General features: G+C 50.6%; 1 protein-coding gene across 3 annotated transcripts in view; it reads left to right on the top strand.

Annotated features, from left to right (window-relative positions):
* GPT2 (glutamic--pyruvic transaminase 2) overlaps positions 1-21,205 on the top strand; it is a 34,796-nt gene extending 13,591 nt beyond the window's left edge. The window contains exons 5-13 of one of the 3 annotated variants that reach the window (XM_027619358.2): positions 1,502-1,635; positions 4,295-4,538; positions 8,767-8,846; positions 10,674-10,810; positions 14,120-14,294; positions 15,716-15,871; positions 17,155-17,267; positions 17,596-17,771; positions 18,757-21,205. In XM_027619358.2, coding sequence (XP_027475159.1) covers positions 1,502-1,635; positions 4,295-4,538; positions 8,767-8,846; positions 10,674-10,810; positions 14,120-14,294; positions 15,716-15,871; positions 17,155-17,267; positions 17,596-17,771; positions 18,757-18,761 — 1,220 coding nt within the window. In that variant the 3' untranslated portion in view covers positions 18,762-21,205. Of the gene's footprint in view, positions 1-1,501; positions 1,636-4,294; positions 4,539-8,766; positions 8,847-10,673; positions 10,811-14,119; positions 14,295-15,715; positions 15,872-17,154; positions 17,268-17,592; positions 17,772-18,756 lie in introns of all 3 variants that reach the window. The other 2 variants (XM_027619357.2, XM_027619359.2) reach the window with 2 other exon arrangements.
* Positions 21,206-21,955: the final 750 nt, after the last annotated feature.

Here is a 21,955-nt window from a genome sequence, read left to right as displayed (position 1 = left end):
CAGCCCCCCTAGAAAGAGACGATTTGAACTTTGAAAGACCAGTGTGGTTTGGAGCATAACAGAAAAGCTGAAGGAAAGGGTGGAAAGTCAGTGGCCTGCAGGGGCGGGGAGCTTGCCAAGGGGTGAAGACCTGGGAACTCAGGAAGTGGATGAGCTAGAGGCAGGAGAAAGGGGAGGCTTGGCTGGTGTGGGAATGGACAGGCCCCATGGAGTGGAGGGGCAGGCATTGAGAGAAGGCACAGGGAAAGGTTTCTGAGATTGGGAGCTCAGAAATAATCAGGTCAGTCACTCCATAGAGGAAGGATTCTCTAATACCAGCATTTGTACCTCCCCACTGTTACAATTTATAAAATATTTCAAATGCATTAGAATACCCCAAGTAATGTAACAAAAGACCTGGAACCCACCACCTGGATTTGATACATGTTCATGTTTGCCACTGGAACCTTAAGAGAACTGGCCTAGGCTCCCCTTGCTTCCCTCCCCATCCTATGGCTGGCCAGAGGGGAAAGGTGAGTCCAGTGATGCACAGACACTGAGGCAGAGCCTGGCTGGCCACTTGAGTAGAGCCTCACGTGAAGTGCCTCCAGGGTGCAGGACCTGGACTGACTGATACTCACTGACGCCCAGAGAAGCCCCATCCTGCCTCCTGGTGGTGGGTTTGCAGTAGTCTTAGAAGGAATAGGCTGTTTCTCTTTAAATGTGTTCTAAAACTCAAACGGTGTAAAAGGACATAGAGTGAAAAGTCCGCCTCCCACTTCTGAGCCCCAGCCTCCCCTTCACTTCTCCAGGGAATTCAGTTCACCAGTTTGGGACTCCTACCAGATTCTGTGCATGTCCAAGTACCTATTCTCAAATTCTTTATAAGAAACAGTGGCCTGACGTTAAAAAACTTATGTTCTTTATTGAGGCATTAACAAACCTATAATAAAATGAACAAATATTAATGTACAGCTCGAATAGTTTTTGCACATGCACACACCTGCGTAACCCTCACCCGGATCAAGACATGGAACATTTCCAGGGCTGCAGAAGGCTCTTGCCATTCCTCTGTGGTACCATGTGTAGGCAGTGGTGATAAAGACATAGCAAGCCTAGCAGTAGTGATTTATACGTTGTAGAATGTGTACGAATCCCAGGAGGGTGGATAAAAGAGGTATGGGCACATATGCCTGATTGGAAGCCAGGGCCTGGAATAATGCTTGACTTCTAACTTCTCTGTGAATATTGAAAGCATGAATGGATCGGTGGGTGGATGGGCAGGTGGACGAATGGAGAGATAGCAGATGAGTGGACGGATGGATGAGCGGGTGGGTGGATGAAGCCCGGATAGGTGGTTAAGCAGCTTGCCACGATTCCACAGCCTAGAGTAGTGGGAGTTGGGTCCTGTCTAAGACCTCCCTCACGCCCCCCCCCACCCCAGGTAATTCTGTGGCTGTCACCAACCCCATAGAGCCAGTCATCCTGCCTCCAGTCACTTGTCTTTCTTGCTGTCTTACAGGGTCTTACAGCGCTAGCCAGGGCGTCAATTGCATCCGTGAAGATGTGGCTGCCTACATCACCAGGAGAGACGGCGGCGTGCCTGCAGACCCCGACAACATTTATCTGACCACAGGAGCCAGTGACGGCATTTCTGTACGTGGGAGGGTGGCTCGTTAGGCAGTGCTTACCCACATGAAGAATAGCCTTGCACATTAGGGCCAAGGATGTGAGCCTGCCAGCAGGGAGACAGGCCTGCTAGGAGGGGCTGGCTCTCTGCGGGTCACCGCTATCTCCCGCAGCCTTGGTTTCCCCCCAGAGTGCACACCTGTGGGTCCAGCTGGAGAGGAGTCATGGGCACTCGAGGCTGCCTGTCTTTCTCCTGGCATTGGCCTTTCTCTCACTTAGTTCATACTGGTGTTCCTCCTCTGCCAGGTGCTGTACCAGGTGCTGGGGAGACTGTGGGAACCAAACAAGCCTGGCCCCTGCTTACACCCTAGTGCTGGACCAGACAAGCATTAATATCACATAAATAAATGTCCTACCACTAGCACTCAGTTTCTCTTCTGGGTGAAGAGGACAAAGTGCCGTGGGAGGAGCAGTGGGGGTGGGGGTGGTTGTGGGGAGCAGAAAGGTTTCCTCGCAAAGGATGGCTGAGCAGAGATCTGGAGGATATGTAGGCATGAACAGGGGAGTTAGGGGACAGAGTGTGTTCTGAACAGAAGGTCAACATGTGAGAGGCTGTGAGCCGGAAAGCGGCTGTGTGTTTGCAGAAGGAGAGTCAGAGTGAATGAGTACATGTAGCAAGGGCCAGTTTCCAGCAGTGGGCTAGGGAGGCAACTGGGGCCTGAGTCCTACGGGGCCTTAGTGGCCATGCTGAGGATTTAGGTCATTGTCCTAAGAACAATGTCCACTGAAGGATTTGAAGGTGGGGGGAGTGACAGACGGATCAGGGATTTATGTTAAGATTTAACTTTGGCAGGGAAGGAGCATAATGGATGTGAGCAAGTGTTTAGGAGATGAGGAAAGAGGTGGCTTGGGCTGGGGGTCAGCTGTGGACGGGGTGAAGAGGGGCTGGTATCAAAGTGTGCTTAGCAGAAGGGCTCTGAAGTCCTGGGTCTGAGGGACCTGTGCTCATCCATTCCCATGGAGCATGCTCCTTCCTGTGCCTAATCAGTGCTGGGGACTTCAATTCATTCATTTTCCCTCCTCAGGGAGTGTGTGCTGACTCTTCCTTTAATGGGGTTATCTTCGTCTTATGACCTCCAAGGCTCTTGTTTCTAATGTTTGTTGAGTGCTTTAATCCTTTCCCAAAGCCTTTCAGATGCATTCAGCTCTTACTGGAGCCCATGACGAAACAGGCCCAGTAACCTTAAACCTTAACCTTTGGGATTCTAGTGTTGGGGCTCAGGTCTCCAACCATCGAATCTTCCACTGTGTTCTGCTGTCAAGGCCTCTCTTCATTCCCAGAGAAGCCCACATACAGGCCAAGGTCCTAGAGCAGCAGAGGGAGGTGTCCTCAAGATTTAGTGAAAAGAATCAAGTTGGGGCGCCTGGGTGGCTCAGTTGGTTAAGCGACTGCCTTCAGCTCAGGTCATGATCCTGGAGTCCCGGGATCGAGTCCCACATCGGGCTCCCTGCTCAGCAGAGAGTCTGCTTCTGCCTCTGACCCTTCCCCCTTTCATGTGCGCTCTCTCATTCTCTCTCTCAAATAAATAAAATCTTTAAAAAAAAAGAAAAAGGAATCAAGTTGTTGAGCTTCTGAATCCAGGGGCATTCTTGCAGCAAGGAACTAAGCCTGTGTGTAAGGTGGGAACTTCTCCAGAACAGGGTTTGCAATCAGTTATTGCCCCCCCCGACCCCCCCGCTCCCCAGTATCCTCACGGGGTTCCTGTGGCCTGGTTTCTCAGGAGTCCTGCAAACCTTCAGCCGCACAGCGGTGGAAACAACCGGGTTCAAGCGCCACCTGGTGGTGGAAGTTGGGTATTTTATCCTGATTCGACAACCCCTTCCTTGTTCAAGGGTCTGCCCAGCTGTGGGCACCGGTAATTACTAACAAGACAGATTCCTGTCCCTCCTCCCCGCCAGGACATACAGAATGAGCTTAAGGGCCAAGACAGGGCCAGTTTGTGGATTACTGCTTTAAAAGGCCTCTTTAAAAAGTATAAGCATGGAGTCCTTTAACTACTGTGCTAAGAACTTCAAGGCATTTCATTTTGCTTACTCCTCACGGCAGACCTCGTCTTAAAGACGGGGACAGTGAGGAACGCCTGGGTGGCTCAGTCAGTTAAGCAGCTGCCTTCGGCCCAGGTCATGACCCCAGGGTCCTGGGATTCGAGTCCCACATTGGGCTCCTCGCTCAGCAGGGAGCCTGCTTCTCCCTCTCTCTCCCTCTGCTTGTGCTCTCTCTGTCAAATAAAATCTTTTTTCTTAAAGATTTTATTTATTTATTTGAGAGAGAGAGCACATGAGAGTGGGGAGGGTCAGGGAGAAGCAGACTCCCTGCTGAGCAGGGGGCCCGATGCGGGACTCGATCCTGGGAACTCCAGGGTCATGACCTGACCCAAAGGCAGTTGTTTAACCAACTGAGCCACCCAGGCGCCCTCTGTCAAATAAAATCTTAAAAAAAAAAAAAAAAAAGATGGGGACAGTGAGACTCAGGGAAGTCAAGCAGCTCAAAGGGGGCTGCACTGAAGGCGGGCAGTGGGGTGGCTGGTAAAAGGCTGGGGTTGGGGCCTCCTGGGGAGTCTGCCTGGCAGCCCCCAAAGGGTGGAGATTGGCGGTGTCCCTGGAAGCCGTGACTTCTCTGTTGCAGACAATCCTGAAGATCCTGGTGTCTGGGGGTGGCAAGTCCCGGACCGGCGTGATGATCCCCATCCCACAGTACCCCCTCTACTCGGCTGTCATCTCCGAGCTCGATGCCATCCAGGTGAACTATTACCTAGATGAGGAGAACTGCTGGGCCCTAAATGTGAACGAGCTCCGGCGGGCCGTGCAGGAGGCCAAAGACCACTGTGACCCCAAGGTGCTGTGTATCATCAATCCCGGGAACCCCACAGGTCTGTGCTTCACTTTTTTTTTTTTTTAAGATTTTATTTATTTATTTGACAAAAAGAGACACAGTGAGAGAGGGAACACAAGCAGGGGGAGTGGGAGAGGGAGAAGCAGGCTTCCCGCGGAGCAGGGAGCCCGATGCGGGGCTCGATCCCAGGACCCTCGGATCATGGCCTGAGCTGAAGGCAGATGCCCAACGACTGAGCCACCCGGGTGCCCCTGTGCTTCACTTCTTCGCCAGTTTCTTGGGCGGTGGGGGCAGGGCAGCTGGTGTGTACTACACGTCTGGACACTAAAGAGTTAAGTAATGCGACATTCTCTTTGCTCCCAGTCTCCCAATCCAATGCCAGATTTGCTAACATAAAGCCATAAAATCTGCCACCAGCCAGGCCAGCTTAGGTGAACAAATGCAGGCTTTTTTTTTTCTTGGACAGGGTTGTATTATTATTAAAACCAGTTTTTTTTTTTCACGTTCTTGCATTCGCAAAGAATCTCCTTGAGGTTATTTACACACAACCTGCCACCATGAATCATAGGCCTCATTTTACCTTTACTCCGAGTTGTTTTGCTGAACCAGTTATCAGAATGCTGGTGTGTGCATTTTTTCCTTTGACACAGCGTTACTTGTGTACTTTGAGACCTGAGGAGGAAATGCCTTGTTAAAAACAACAGCAAACAAACTGAAAAACCCTGTTTCCAGAAGTTGAAAAGCACTATTTTTACACATTTTTCTTATAAAAAAATGCACAGCCTTCCCTGTTTTGATCTTTCTGGGCCACTGGCTTCATTTGCCCCCAGTGCTATTTGGATGCCGAGAACAAGGGCTCCTCTCTCCTCCTTTGTTGAGATAAATGGGTCAGGGCCAAAATGAGTTGGAGTTGATTGTGGAATCTGCTTCTTTGGAACATCAAATGATGCTTCAATCAGCTGAAAGCAGCACTTGAATTCCTGAGTGCAGAAATGGGTGCGGCGGCTGTAACACTCATTTATGTACATCAGCTCCCTGGAGGTAGGGATGCAGAGTCTAACCAGAACGAAGTAGGAAAATGACTGCAGCTGGGTTCTCAAACTCGGTTGCATATTAGAATCACAAAGGGAGCTTTTAAAAATGCTAAAGACAGGGCTGCATGCCAGAATCTCTGGGGATCGGGCCCAGGCATCAATATTCCCTGCACTGAGGATGAGAACCACCACCCTAGGACATTGGTTCTCCGACTTTACTTGTTAAAAAACAAACTGCTGGACCCCACTCCAAGGTACTCTGATGTAATTAGGTTGGGGGCGGCGCGGCTTGAGAATTTGTTTTTCTAATGAGCTCCCAGGTGATGTTGATGCTCCTGGTCCCAGCTTGGAGTAGTAGCAGGTGCTATATCTTGGGAAATACTCTGTATGCCTAGTTTCTGTTAGAGGGCTGGTAACTTCTTAGCCAGACATTTACGTATATCTTTTCACCTGGCTGTCTGGGAAGAAATATTCGCATCAAAGACTTGACTATTTTAGGTAAAGGGATCGTGTGAGTGTATATTAATATGAGTAATTTTTAAAGAGTAACTGTATGAGTGGCAGAAGCTGGTTTTGCTTTCTGGGGTCTGAATGTGTGAAGTATCAGTCAGCTCTTGGAAGATGGGGGATGGAAAATAGAAACCTACCTGTGATGGCCATGTATCTTGTCTGGACCACACACTGTGACCACTTTGGCTGAAAGGTGTCAAGATGGATTGGGATAATAAGCCAGGACTCTCTGAGTTTTAAGACAGAAACCCAGCTAAAGGCTGAAGAGGTTGGGTCCTAGAACTGTAAAGTCCAGGGGTAAAGCAGCACACCTGAGTCAGCATCATTGTCCTAGGAACCTTGATCCCTTTCCCAGGTCTTGGTTGGAGTCCTCAGGAAGGCTTTGTCCTTGGCGTGACCTTCAGCAGCTCCAGCCATGGCCTGCCCGCTGAGCAACCTCAGCAGAGAGCCTCGCCCATACTTTTAACAAAAATTCCAGGCCAGACTCTCTTTGGCCCAAGTTGGGTCACCTGCCCATCCCTGAACCAGTCAAATCAAGATTCTGGTCAGGTGTGTGTCCCTTGCCCCTGCTGGAGCTCAAAAAGAGGCAATTCTCCGTAGAACAGCTGGGCTCTGTTACTCGAAGAAGGGAAGGACCCTGAGCAGGCTCAAGTGACAGATTTTCTCTTTCGGTTGTGGGAAATTTCCTCTGGCCCAGCCTGTGGTGAGAGGCCTGGAAGACCCCTCTCCAGCCTTCTGTGTCGAAGTCATCCCTTCTGTGAGGTGGTCTCGTGTCTCCCCCTGCTGGGCACAGCTGTGCCCTGGTCCCTTTGACACCACCCACCGCATGTGTCTATCCATTCGCAGGCTCTGAGGCATATTCTGAGTGACTTGCAGGCACTGGAGAGAAACAAGCTCTGTCCTTCAGGTTTGCGCTGCACACCTCAGTGGAATTATTTGCATATAGTGGGTCCACTCCCTCTGCTGAGCGGCAGGCTTTCTGAGGCCCTGGTCCTGACTTAGTTCCTCTTTGCACTCCCCTTGGCATTATGTGCACATGGTTTTGATATTCTTGCTGCTCAGATCTTTGACTGCATTCTAACAGGATAGTTAGTGGGATCAGAGGCAAGCCCAGTAGGGTTTGCAGGCAGGCTCAGCCTCCTGGGTAGCCACAACCTGTCAGTCTGTGGGAAAGTGGCTGGTTCCTTGTAGAATCGAGGACTGCCATCCTTCCAGAATCCCAGAACCCTGAGCTTCAAAGGAAGCCTGGTTTGGCGCTTTCTTGGCAAGAGAAAAGTTGGACCTTCAGTAAAGGAATTGGTTCATTGCTTAGATAGTTCAAGGCTGAGATTCTGGTTGAATCATACAGTGCTTTTGTGAGACATAGCTAATTTTTTTCCAGACATAACATATGTGTATATATGTATAAATATAACATATATTTCCATAACACACTCTATGTATACATTATTTATGTATACATGACCCTTAGGGATCACCCTCCCTAGTTGCTGTGCCTGATAGGGTGTAGTCAACCTCTAGGGACCCTCAAGTGTTGGCCCCATCTGTCTGACTCATTTAAGCCATGTACATGGAGGGAGAAGTGTCTCACACTCAACTTTCTTGTTACTCTTATGAGAGGGGTGTATGTCTGTCCTTGTCTTCAGGTTTGCGCTGCATCAAGATACATATGTATACATAAATAATGTGCATAGATAGACACACATACACACGTAGTTATAGGTAATACCCGTAGATACACATATATGCACAGTAAAGAAGCAGCCTTTTTTGAGCAATCGGCAAGCCTGACTGTAGTGGTGTTTCCTGGAGGGTATGGGAGCACCCCTGGCACTGCCCAGAGTAGGGATCAGGAAACACGGGAGAAAGTTTCCATTTCCACCTTGTAGCATTTGGTCCTTCCCTACCTCAAACCCATTGTATTTCCTGTGAACTGGAAGAGTACTGTTTTGCCCTTTGTACTCATTTCTGTAACTTGGGGGGTGGTGGTTTCCACTGCTCGTGTTGAGTCAAGTCCTCAAAGGGAGGGACCTTGAAAGGGAGGACTGCAGCCCGCTCCCGGTCATCAGCAGCGATGCATAGTTCCCACATGGCGGCTGACAGGAGACACCAGAGCAGGTGCACAGGCTTGTTAATTTAGTGCTTACTTGGCAAATATTTGCCAAGCACCTGCTGAGTACTGCCTTTAAGGATAGCCGATGAGCCATACAGATCTTGTGTGTGCCTCTCTGGGACATTGTGGGACCTCTCCATCAGCTAGTGTGATTCTCACCGTTGGCTGCTGTTGGTGTGTGGTAAGGGGTGGGGGGGCGCAGAGCTGATTGATTTAACCCCTTCAGTTTTATTTTCCTGCTCTTGAGGACACTGTCCTCTAGCCCAGACAAACATATCCCTACACACACACACCACACACACACACACACACACACACACACACACACACACACACACACACCCCTCTCATAAGAGTAACAAGAAAGCTGAGTGTGAGACACTTCTCCCTCCATGTACATGGCTTAAATGAGTCAGACAGATGGGGCCAACACTTGAGGGTCCCTAGAGGTTGACTACACCCTATCAGGCACAGCAACTAGGGAGGGTGATCCCTAAGGGTCATGCGGGAACATAGAAGCCCTGAGTGATTCTGGGTGGGGTTCTTACTTAGGGACAATTTAAACAGCATTACAAGCTGCATTCTGGTTTTGTTGGGGATTTTTTTAGGTCAGGTACAAAGCAGAAAGTGCATAGAAGATGTGATTCACTTTGCCTGGGAAGAGAAGCTTTTTCTCCTGGCTGATGAGGTAAGAGTTGCTCAGCTCTCTCCTCCATGGGGAGTGAAGCTGAGCTTTCTCTTCTAGGGGGAGGGAGCCAGATTTGACTCTTCTGTAGCCAGAGAGAACTTTCGAGGTGTTGGGGGAGTGATTCTAACCAAGGATGAGGATGTTACAACCTATGAAACTGTGACCTAAATCATTCCTATATTGGTTTGGATTCTTGGCTTTAAATTTCAGGAAGTTAAACCATTTTAAACTTAAAAGAAAAATTAAAGGATGGTAGGGGTAACGGGTGTGGGGCTAAGTCCAGGGACCCAAACCCTATCTCTCAGATTCTCTGTCCTTCCATGTTGAGCTCACACACAGCCCTGCTGTCTTCCAGCCTAGAAAGAGCATTTCTTCCTGGTGATTCCTACAAAAGTCTCAGAATTGAGCCTCATTGGTGCAGCTTGGGGGTCACATGCCCATTGCTGAACCAATCACTGTGGCCAGTGGTTGCAATATGCAAATTGAGAAGGCCCCAGGCAAGGGGTGAGCTCTGTCCCCTGAGAGCGGGGGTGGGGGGGGGCAGCGTTCCTTGAGGGCACGCTGAGGGACTCATTCCCGGGAAGGGAGAGTGGGCTCTGGGTGGGCATAATGCTGTGTTCCTGTGCCTCCTTGTGCTTCTGTGTCTACCAGCCTGTGGGGAGGGGGGTAGGGAAATCTTAATTAATTTCATGATTGCTGCTTCTTGAAACCCCAGTTCTGGAGCCGAGGGTGCTCGTTCTTTTCCTGCTTTGTAAGGAAGAAACTCAAGGCCTGTCAAATTCTCTTTCCACTTCTTCATTTCTTCTGATTTCTGGTCAGTGGTAGCTTCTAGCACGTAGGTTTCATTTCTTTGCTCACTAGCACCCCCCACACCGCCTGAACCCTACACTCACATGTGCTCGCACACACACACACAGCTTACTCACCACATTGTTGCCATGATTAACAGATGGGTCTAAAAATATATTTTTAATTCCAGTATAGTTAACATACAGGGTTCTATTAGTATCAGGTGTTAACAGTCTTCATTTTGGAAGGAGAGAAGGGGCAGCAGAGTGACCTGGTGTGTAGACCTCCTCCCCTTCAGGTCTGGGAAGAGGAGAGGGTGGGGGAGGAAGAGAGGGAGGGCTGTGCATAGCTTGTTGAAGGTGGAGCTGGGCTGACCCTCCCATGGCCCCACAGTGTCCCCGAGAGCCTCCGTTTCCCTGATCCCTAACATGAGTGTGGGAAGTTCATCCCCAAGGGCAGAGTGGGGTGCTTGTCTGCTGAGTGTAGACTGTGTGCACAGGAAAGAACAGAGCATATGTGGGCGCCGCTCATGGGTGCAGTCTGTGGAAGGCTGGCAGCGAGATGAACAGAGAAACAGAATGGTTCCTAATGGGGTAGGTGGCGTAAAGGGCCAAGAGAGCAACACATTTAGCTCTTCAAGTAGGGGGGTCAGAGGACAGCTAAATGGACTGCTTTCATTATTAGTCTTATGGAAGGAAGTAAACATTCAGGGAGAAAACTTGCCTGGGCGGGTAGGAGTCCTTAACGTCCTCACTGGTCAGATGAGGTAGAAAGGTCCAGAGATGGGGTGGAGGTGAGTGTGGGTGAATGGGAGAAATCAAGTGGGCATCCAGCCCAAAGCCCTTCCTCCTTACTTGTTCAGGAAGGTTCTTTGGTCTGGCTCCTTCCTGGAAGTAGCATCAGAGGTTGGGCTTCATAGCACACAGCCTGACTGCAGGCTGAGCCTGAGCACCCACGCCCTCCCTCGGCAGCAGCCTGCATGAGCTCAGGTCTCTTGGGGAATGTGGGTGACTGTGCTTGTCCTGTCCTCTCCCCCAGGTGTACCAGGACAACGTGTACTCTCCAGACTGCAAATTCCACTCCTTTAAGAAGGTACTTTACGAGATGGGGCCCGAGTACTCCAGCAACGTGGAGCTTGCATCCTTCCACTCTACCTCCAAGGGCTACATGGGCGAGTACGTTGGCCTCCACCTCCCTCCCACTGCCTCGGGGCCTGCCCCATACCAGTGCTCTTCCACCCTGCCCCACAGTCACCCTGCTGGACGGAGAAGGCTGCCCTTACCTACGGCCTCTGCTGATCCAAGAAGCAGGAGACAGGCCATATCCCCTGCCCGGGGGCCCTGTGGTGTGAGGACAGCCCTCGTGCAGAGGCTCATAAAATAAGGTCCCGCTTGAAAGAAATCTGACCACGGTAAACAATGCAAATGAAAGCCGGACCTACAACAGCTTCTAACACTAGTGTTTTCTGCCCGCTCTATCACTGTGGTTCTGACACTGAAATCTGAGGGGCCAGGGAAGGCAGGTTGAGTGGACAAATGCCATCAGACCAGGGGACCAAGCTGTATGTGCACCTCACCCTAGCACTGGGGTCAGGGAGTCTGCTTCAATCCTGTATTTGTTCGTTCAGCTAATACTTATGGATGACCTACTGTGAGTCCTGTACTGATCTCGGCACTGAGGGTACAGCAGAGAGCAAACCACAGCCATCCCTGCCCTAACAGCTAGCTTCTAGTGAAGAGAGAGAATTAGTAGACAAATGAATAAAATCATGTGTCAGGTGGACAAAAATAGAGAAGAAATGGGAATGCCAGGTGGTGGGGGCAGGGTCACTGAGGAGGACGGAGGGAGCTAGGCAGGTATCTGAGGGAGAAGCATTCTAAGAGAGGGAATAGCATGTGCAAAAGCCCTGAGGCATGCCTGGAATGTTCAGGGAAACAGGGCTGGAAACGAGTGCGTGAGGGGGGAAAGTGGCAGATGTTGAGACCAAAGAAGTCATAGGAGGCCAGATCACCTGGGCTACTTAGGTTAGTTTTCACTTTTTTTTTAAAGATTTTATGTATTTATTTGACAGAGACACAGCGGGAGAGGGATCACAAGCAGGGAGAGTGAGAGAGGGAAAAGTAGGCTTCCTGCAGAGAAGAGAGCCCGATGGGCTCGATCCCAGGACCCTGGGATCATGACCTGAGCCGAAGGCAGACGCTTAACGACTGAGCCACCCAGGCGCCCCAGTTAGTTTTTACTTTTACTCAGAGCAGGATGGGAGCCATTGGAGGATTAGAGCAGGGGTGTGAACTCACCCGACTTATGTTTTACTAACTGCTGTCTGGTTGCTGTATGGTAGGGGCAGGAACAGAGACTTAAGACAAGAGGCTGTACAGCCAGGCGGGTACTGTGGGCCAGGATAGAGATGTGGAGGAGACCCTGGATCCTGATATATTTGAAGGTGGAGTGGACAGGAGTTGCTTGATGGAAAAGGTGATTGTGAGAGAGGAGTCAAGTTTCATTCGCAAGTTTTTTATTCAAACAACAGGAAGGATGGAGTTGCCATCAGTGGATGAAGAAGGCTGTGGATAAAGCAGGTTTGGGGAAAAGATTGGGAGTTGTTTTTTTGATGTGTTGAATTTGCAGATGCCCATTGGATGTCCAGATAGAGATGGTTGTGTGAGTTCCCAGCTCAGGGCCGAGAGCCAGCTGATTTAAGTTTGGGAGATGCAGTGAACGAGTTGTTAGATCTCTGAGCCGGGACATACCATAGGCAGTGAGTGTAGGTAGACAAGAGGTCTAAGGACTGGTCTAGGCCCTCACTGCTCAGAAGCTGTGGGAGAAGAGGGGGAAACTGCAAAAGAGGCTTAGAAGGAAAGACTAGGGCATTCATCCCCCCAACACTGGGGGGGGGGGGGTCTTTCATGCGCCAGGTGTTAGGATGGGGGAAGGGTCTCCCTTGTTGAGCTGGAGGCTGATGGAACTGTGAAGCTTGGAGAAACATTTTGGTCAGGTGGAGGGAGCTGTGCCTTTGGGATGACTGCCCAACTGGCTTGATTTAATGTGGGCAGGGGTTAATTTATGCTGGTCTTTCTGGTCTATGGTCCTAGTAGTGCTTTATCTTTGCTAGACTCATGTGCTATGTAGCTCTTTTCCTAAATAAGTCTGTTCTCTATTAACTCATTTTTCAAGCTCAAGTGTTTTTATCACATACCTAGCCATCTCTGCGTTGTGTTCTTTATTCCTTTAATAGTCTCCTGGATGTTGGAATCCTGAGTTATGCCCCACAGTCCTCAGATCCTGCTGACCTGAGATCAGACTGCTCTTCTCAATTTGATTTTCTGCTCAACAGCAGAGGATTAAGCAGAAAGTTCTTTTAGCCTCTGTTAGGGGAAACCCTTCTGAGATACCAGAATTTATCTTCTTGCCTTGGAAGATCCAGCTGAGAGATGAGATGTGGGAACTTGCCTTTGCTGGTTCAGTTCTGCAGGCTGATACCAGTGGCATTTTACTGAGTGTCTCGTTGTGTCAGGTGCTCTGAGGTTGAGGGTGTGGAGTATACAGAGGAAGGTAAGACTAGATTCCTGCCTCAGGGAGTCTGCATTTCTGTAGTCATTAGTCCCAACGTTATCAATCACAGCCCAGAGGAGGAGGCACAGTTCCAGAAAGTGTGACTGCTAGAGCTGATTCAGTTCTGGAAGGTTTTTTTTTTTTTTTAACTCATTGCATATCTCAGCTTACTTTCATGTGACTTGACTCTGTATCAGTCAGGATCCTTGTGGTGATAACTAATGGAAACTCGACTTGAACCGACCTACACCAAAGAGGCTTTTTAAATTAATATGGGTGAAAAGTCCGGGAAGATGTTGATGCGACTCTGTCTCTGATTTCTAGCTTGGTCTCATTGTCTTGCTCAGCTCTGCTCTCCTTTGGGTTGACTTTGTTTTCAGGCAACAGGAGTTTTGGCAGAAGTCCTCCGGCTGTGCTCATGGCCCCAGGGAATCTGTATCCAGCCCTGGAGCCTGTGCAGGCCTGAGTCATGGGCCCTTTTGGAACAGGGGCCTGTGTATTAGCTAGGCCTCAGGCTAAGCTGCTTTAACAAAGAGGCCCCTAAATACAGTGGCTGAAACAAGGTGCCCGTGACCTAACAGCCCAAAGGCGGGGGAGGTCAGGACAGGCTGACCTCGAGGTCACTTGCGGACTTGGGCTCTGCCTTGTCCACACGAGGCGTCCATCTCCAGCACTGAGCCTGCTGCTCCGGTGTCTCCATTTCTCAGGAAATGGGAAAAGAGAAAGGAGGAGAGAGCATGCTTTTTCCTTGTAAGGAAGTGACGTGGACTTCGCCCACGTCACTGCATTCACGTCCCATTGGGATGAACTCGGCCACACCTGGCCGCTCCGTGTTGGGCGTGGGGATGCTTATAGAACATTCTGGCTGACCCGATGGCACATAGTTGAGGCCTCTCTGTGACCAGTGGGTCTTTGTCCCTTCAACCCTGCAGGTGTGGCTACAGAGGAGGCTACATGGAGGTGATCAACCTGCACCCCGAGATCAAAGGCCAGCTGGTGAAGCTGCTGTCCGTGCGACTGTGCCCGCCAGTGTCCGGGCAGGCTGCCATGGACATTGTCGTGAACCCCCCAGTACCTGGAGAGGAATCCTTCGAGCAGTTCCGCAGGGTGAGTCACTGTGTCCTGTGGTCCCTCACGTCACTGCCACCGCAGGGTCACAAGCATTCACGCTGGGCTTGGGGTCACCGTAGCCGGCCTCTCTCCAGATGGCCTCCTGGGGGTGCTCACGGCTCCTCTTGGCTGGAACCACCCCATGAGGGTAAGTGTGAAGATGCGGCTGGGCTGTGTTCTCAGGTGGAAGATTCCTCCCTCTTCCTCACCCGTGAGCCCCACGGGTGGGTGGGCACCCCAAGGGAAGGGCCACGCATCTTGAGAACACCTGGGGGGCTTCTGTTACTAAACCGAAAAGGAGGAAGGGATGGGCATGGCACTGACCGGCCGTCCTTGCAGCACGAAGTGATCGTCCCTTTCAGCTGCAAGGGACAAAAACCCAACTTTAACCAGTTTAAAAAAAAATGTATGGGTCATGTAACCAAAAAGTCAGGCCCCTGCTGTTCGAGGCTCACATTATTTTAAATTGTGGTAAAATACAGAGGATGTAAAATTTACCATTTTAACCATTTTTAACTGAACAATTTAGTACATCAAATCCATTCACACTGTTGTGCAGCCATCACCACCATTGATCTCTAGAACCTTTTCCTCATCCCAAACTGAAACTCCGTCCCCGTTAAACACTAAGTCCCTGTTTCCCTGTGCCCCCAGCCCCTACTAACCTCTCTTCTACTTTCTGTCCCTATGAATAGGACTGTTCTAGGTACTTCATCTACGTGGAACCACACATATTTGTCTTTGTGTGACTGGTTTATGTCACTCAGCATAATGCCCCCAAGGTACACCTGAGTCATAGCATGTGGTAGGATTTGCCTCCTTTTAAAGGCTGAATGATAGTTCCTTGTACGTGTGGACCACGTTTCATTCACCCTCAGGCCATAGCTTTCATCCCCGTTCAGCAGAAGTCCTGGAAATGTTCACCTCTGAGCTGGTCACTGATTTGCTTTGCCTGGATCACATGCGCTATGCACACCACACGGATTGAGAGTGGCCTCCCCCCAAATGAAGAGTTTGGGCCAGCTCCTAGATGCATGTTCTAGAGCATTCCAACCAGGGCTGGGTCCATTCAGACTTCTGGGCTGGGACGGGGGTTTTCTCGTGTTCAGGAAGGACCTCCTGTACAAGAATAGAAACCATGAGACAAGCTATGCAGGACCTACCTGTCACCCAGAACTCCCTGTACTTGTGTGCCCCGGGGCCGTGGGCAGCCTTCTGGGCTGAGCACCCAGGGAAGACGTTCCTGGAGAGGGATGTGTTTCACCCACCCCCCTGGTTTGCCCTGTTCGTGCACACACGAGCTCACTTTTCACCAGGCTGCTCCGTTGCTCCCACATTGAGGAACAGTTTCCAGTGGCTGGAGCTGTTCCATGATGCCCAGAGATATGCTGACTCCTGTGTTTTCTGTGTCTCCTCAGGAGAAAGAGTCTGTCCTGGGTAATCTGGCCAAAAAGGCTAAGCTGACAGAAGATCTGTTTAACCAAGTCCCTGGAATTCATTGCAACCCCTTGCAGGGCGCTATGTACGCCTTTCCTCGGATCTTCATACCCAGCAAGGCCGTGGAAGCAGCTCAGGTCTGGGGTGCTGGGCGGGGGCGCACTGGGTTCACTTGGAATTGCTGGGTTGGCGGCTGTTTCTTGTCTTGGGGAGCAAAAGTGCTGGCTCTGGGGGCTTGGAATTTCGTGGACCCTTCAGCCAGATGGTGCTTACAGCAGAAAGATGGTGAGCTCTCGGAAGCCCAGCCCTGCAGCATGCTGTGGTGAAGGGGCAGAGGTGAGGTCAGCCCTGGGCGAGCAGTGCCAATCTGGGCTCTGAATGCCAGTGTTCAGAAGGCAGGTGCCCCATGCATGACGTGATGCATTTAAAACTGAAGAGGCCACGACGGCATCTACTCTGCGCAGTGACTGTCCTAGAGCAGCACTTGTCCCAGCTAGTGTGTGGATGCGAAATCACCCCGGGGTCTTGTTAAAATGCTGCTTGCCGCTGCAGGAAGTCACAGAGGGCCCAGGATTCTGTGTGTGCAATGCTTCCAGGCCCTGCCCCAGACCCTACTTTGAGGATCAAGGGCCAGAGCGGTATTTCTGAAAGTGTTGTCCTCATGACCCCCAAACCTCTGTTAAACATTCAGAACCTGGGCCCTCCCCGACTCAGACCTGTTGAGGCAGAATCCCTGGTGCTGGAGGCTGAGCACCCATTCAGCGGGTACCGCAGGTTGTACGAACCGAGGTGTGAGAAGCACCGTGAACCGGAGCCCCCAGGAAGCTGTTCTCTGAAAGCCCGCCTGGGCACAGCCCTCAGGGCCTATTGCCAGAGGGTTATGCGCTTGGCATACAAGATGCCTATGGCGCTGCTGCCTGGGTGTGGGTCACAAAGGACGGAGCCTGGTCCTGGGCGAGACCAAAGTACCGCAGCCCATGGCCATCCTGAAGTAGCCCTCAGGTTCCTTGCTCCCTGCACCCGCTTCGGCTGCGGCCGCTGTCCTGCCTCAGTCCTTGCAGGGAGGGGAGAAGGGCCCCGCCGTGGGAAAGAACCTGCCGCTCCAGCGGTTACTTGCTTTCGAGTTTTTGGTGGTGTGTTTGTTTTTTGTTTTTTTTTTTTTTAAGATTTTATTTATTTATTTAATTGACAGAGAGAGAGAGAGACAGCGAGAGAGGGAACACAAGCAGCGGGAGGGTCAGAGGGAGAAGCAGGCTTCCCGTGGAGCAGGGAGCCCGATGCGGGGCTCGATCCCAGGACCCTGAGATCATGACCTGATCTGAAGGCAGTCGATTAACCAACTGAGCCACCCAGGCGCCCCTTTGGTGGTGTGTTTGTACAAAGCCATAAACGAAGCCTAAGTTCTGCTCTGCTCCCACAGGCCCATAAAATGGCCCCGGACATGTTCTACTGCATGAAGCTCCTCGAGGAGACCGGCATCTGCGTCGTACCGGGCAGTGGCTTCGGGCAGAGGGAAGGCACCTACCACTTCAGGTACCTCTGTCTGTCTGCAGCATGGGGCTGGTCCCAGCTTGGTCTTGGAAAACTTGGGGCTTCTTATTGCAGAGCACGGGCTGGCTCCAGAGACTGAGATGTGTGCAGCCCAACCCCCCTGCAGCAGACCATCCCCCCGTCCTGCTGCAGAGCCGCGCTGAGACCTGGGTCCAGGGATTCAGGAACACTATGCGTGGGCCCCAAGGTCATCTCCTTGACCACTCTTGTCTCCCTCTCCACTGCCTCCGTCTATTGCATACCATCTGAAATGTTCCGGTGGGGTTTTCTTTTTTTTATTTCCCTGTCCTTTCCCAATCCCATGCAGTAGCAAACAGCGTCCAGGTGCTCAGGAGCTCATCCAGAAGTCTGCAGAGATGATGCATCCGAAACATGGAAGCAGTTTACTTTCTGGGACGCATTGCACAGCGTGTGCTGACCCTGCTGGGATGGCAGCCCGGGTTGCTGAGCGAGCGGGAGCAGCTCAGCCGGGGTTTACCCACCAAGGCCAGTTCTGTTCAGTACAGCACCTTCTCCACGCACAGTGCTCTCAGATGTCTTCTGCAGCAGATGCTAAAAAAAGAAATGTCATGAGCTTAGTTAGCACCTGGAGCCAAGTCCTGACTCAGGTCATACCCTGGATGGACAATCGCGCGCGCGCGCGCGCGCGCGTGTGTGTGTGTGTGTTCAGCCTCTCCACCCTAGTTAGGTTCATCTTGGCAAGTCATGGCTCATTCAAGAAACGGTTACATCGAGAGGGCTGCCTTTTGGGTGGGGGAGCATACTGGCAATATTAGAGGAAGGAGTGAGTTACCATGGCAATTGGGGAGCGCCTTTGGAGGGAGAGTTGTGACTGGAGGTTCTCCCTCAAGAGATTTTTATTTATTTATTTATTTTAAAGATTTTATTTATTTATTTGACAGACACAGGAGAGAGGGAACACAAGCAGGGGGAGTGGGAGAGGGAGAAGCAGGCATCCCACAAAGCAAGGAGCCCTATGCAGGCCTCGATCCCAGGACCCTGGGATCATGACCTGAGCTGAAGGCAGACGCTTAATGACTGAACCACCCAGGTGCCCCTCTTAAGAGATTTTTTAAAAGGCCCACCTAGCAGGAGGAACGGCTCACTCTGTATCTGCAGGAAATACCAAGTCATGCTCTAGAGAAAGTTGTATGCACTGGTCAGAATGTGGTGCAGGCCTTCTTCCGTAACAGGCGGACCTGTCAGTGAGCTTAATGCTGCCACCATTTTTCTGCTTTTGGTCCCATGTATTACTTGGGTAAAAAGTAAATGTATGGATTGGGGTGGGGGTGGTTCAGCGAGTTCCAGGTTCTGCCCTGGAGCTGGTGCTTTCGCACCCTCCCCCTCCCACTGCTTGCCCACAGCTCCTCATCTCCACAACACAGGTGAAGGAAAGAGCTCCTGCTTTCCTTCCTCTCCGTTTTTCCAGAGCGACTTGTGTCCAGGCTGACGCTGTCCTCTTTCCTGACAGAATGACCATCCTCCCTCCAGTGGAGAAGCTGAAGACGGTTCTACAGAAGGTGAAGGACTTTCACATAAAATTCCTGGAGAAGTACGCATGAGGACTGCTCAGACCCAAAGGGAGACCTGCTTGTCAGGCCTTCCTCCTGATGCCCACCCACACCAGACTGAACTTGCCTTCCCCAGCGACTCTGCCTCAGGCCTCACAAAGGTCACTGGTCGCTTTTGTTGTCATTTTGCCCCAAGAGACTTCTTTCTTTGTGCCTTGATGTTGGGAGCACTTCTCTTCTGAGCAATGTGATTGGGGATATCTCAGAAGTCCTGTTTTTTTTTGAAGCAACCAAAGTAGAGGGGACTTGCTCCGCACATGTGGCCGGCGTTCTCTGAATCCGTTGTTGTTGCTTTTGGTAAGATCATTTGGGGTTTAAAACAACCAGGGTATGTTGGGCGAGAGATGTTTCAGATCTGAAGAAGTAAGAAGGTGTTGGGAAATGTATGACAGTCGTGGCGAGCGAGGACTGGAAATCCCACACTCACCACCATGATCTGTGAAATAAAACCCTTAGCGGTGTGCAAATCTAGTTCTTCAAACAGGATAGCCTGGAAGTCCGCTGGAGGCTCAGAAAGGGCCCACCATTCTGGCCTGCAGGCAGATGGCCTGTCTCTCAGACAAGAATGGTGCAGGTGGGGTGGGACTGGATGCCAGGCTAGGTTGTGACAGGTACTGGGCTCCACGGCCAAGGTCAGCAGGTCCTGCAGGGGAAGAGTGGGTGTGAACCAGGTCTCCGGGTGGGAGCACACAGCAGGTAGTGAGGACTCTGCACATAGAGCAGTAGGTAGTGAGGGCTTTGGGGGTGAAGGTTCTCTTAAGCATGCTTAGGCTGGGACCCCCGTCTGAGAGGACTCCCTGGACTTCGGGGACGCAGAGTACAGCCCAGCAATATCCCTATCCTGTGGAGGGATTCTGCCTGCTGACGTGTGAATCCATCCTGCTGTCAGCCAACAACCGGTCTCGACCAAGGGCTCCATTGAGTCTTTACATACATCGCCCCCTGTTGGTGACAGCAGGGATAAGGAAACACTGAAGATGTCCAGATGAGGGAGGGGCATCCTCAAGGACTTGACCACAGTCAAGCCCTCACCACCAGCCCCCTCCTGTAGTGTCTTGTTGTTTCAAACTGAATTCAGCCCATTTCCTAGCTCATAATTGGTCAAAGTGCCTGGTAGCTTGGCTGCTGTGGACGAATACATGTAATTGGATTCCAAGTTTATCAAAGTATCTTAATGCCACCTTTCACCTCCACGTTTGCTTCTGGCTACCCCCCCAGACTCTGCAGACTGTCCTGGGATATCAGTCCTCTATCCAGCCAGGGGAGTATCTCCACCAAGCCTGCCACTTTACTGGCATTAGCAAACCTGGGTGGGGGTCTGACCCATACTCCCAAAATGTGGGTGCTCTGCAAAGAGCAGGCTTATCTGAGAACCCCTTCACTGAGAGCCCCCTCCTACCAGTGGCCTTCCTCAGGAGGCAGTGGGGGAAGCCAAGGCCAGCTGAGGAGCCCGGGAACCCAGCGAGTCCCAAATTGGAATCGAAAGAGCTAGAGAGACAAGTACAAAGAGGCGTGAGCTTTGAAGGCAGCCTCCTATGCTGTAATTTCTGTGTTGGGCCCCTGCAGGGGAAGGCGATAGGAGACTACGGACTGTCCCTACTTCCTAGCATTACAGCCCCTGTGCGGAAAGTAGCTACAATCTCAAGTAACAAACGGAACGTTCAGGAACTTTTCCTTAAAAATTGAGAAAATTGCACTTGTGCTTGTTGGATGGTACATAAAACAGAATGTGTCCTGGAGTCGTGAGGTTTCTGGTGGAGAGGTTACATAGTAGAAGCTAGTCTATTTTTTATATTTTTGTAACAATTGCTTTTTTCATGGGGGGACAAGGGGGCTACTATTTGTAGTCTTAACAAGTCCAGTAGTTTTTTATGAATCTCTTCAGATTATAAATAACACCTAAAAACTTTGCAACGTTTACAAGACTTTTTAAAAGACACTGTATGCACTTGGTTTGCTTTTAAAGTAAATAAATAAAAACATAAGAAGGTCAGCTGACTTAGGAGGTTAACTTCATTCAGGGGGGGAATACTGAACATGATAGATTTGATTTTTTACAGTACCTCCAAAGGAAGTCATTTTGGTAGTCATTTAAATCTACACCTGCAAAGTTTTTTGTTGTTCATCTAGATCCACACATGGGGGATGCTGGACTGTACCTTGGGTGGCCCATCACCCCAAACCCCGAGGCCCGGCTGGTTGTTGTCCCTGTGTTGGGTGGTTTTGCAGGAAGAGCTGACAGGCCTGCCTGTCCCTGTCTCCAATTTAGATTCTCATAGGCATCTCCTGATAAAGGTACTTAATGATAGCTCTGCTGGAAATTTCTATTCAATAAAATACATGTTCAAAATGGTGACTGTGTTTAATTTTCCTTATAGTTTACATCTACTCAAGCAGGTATCAGTCTAAACTCAAGCAGATGTCACTAATTGTACATCTTCATTCTTTTTTTTTTTTTTTTTTAGATTTTTTTTATTTATCAGAGGCAGCAAGCACAAGCAGGGGGAACGGCAGGCAGAGGGAGAAGCAGGCTCCCCATGTGTCAAGGAGCCCGATGTGGGACTCGATCCCAGGACCCTGGGATCATGACCTGAGCTGAAGGCAGACACTTAACCGACTGAGCCACCCAGGCATCCCTACATCTTCATTCTTTGTAACTTAGGTTCCTAGCACTAGAATAACCTTTTCCCCCAGTACTCACCGACTTCAGTCACGATTTCTCAGTTCCATTTTCTTGTAGGTGTCAACCCCCTGGACCCTGAGTGGCTTTCTGTTGCGTGAGGTGGGAAAACATGGATTCTTTAAATGGGATGTTGTTAAAATGAATGCAGACCTTTGCTGTCTGGTGGAAGAAGAACGATGCACCGCGAGGCCAGTGGGAAAAGCGGGAGTCATCGTTACGAGGGGTTTCATTCCTTTTCCTCAGCCTCTCCCAGATCCGCATCATTTTTGATGTGTGGTTTTGAAATTCAAAACTTTTTCACCCTAAACTAAAATTCTTCTGTCTTTATTAAAGAAGAATTGGGAAATGGAGAAGGAAAAAAAAAAAGGTAGGATTCTTTCAGTTGGAAGAAATGGAAGGCTGAAGTAGGAAAGAAT

This window comes from Zalophus californianus, chromosome 17 (assembly GCF_009762305.2).
Source record: "Zalophus californianus isolate mZalCal1 chromosome 17, mZalCal1.pri.v2, whole genome shotgun sequence".
Taxonomy (NCBI): domain Eukaryota; kingdom Metazoa; phylum Chordata; class Mammalia; order Carnivora; family Otariidae; genus Zalophus; species Zalophus californianus.
Note: the sequence above shows the minus strand (reverse complement) of the source record. Positions and strands in the feature narration are given on the sequence as shown.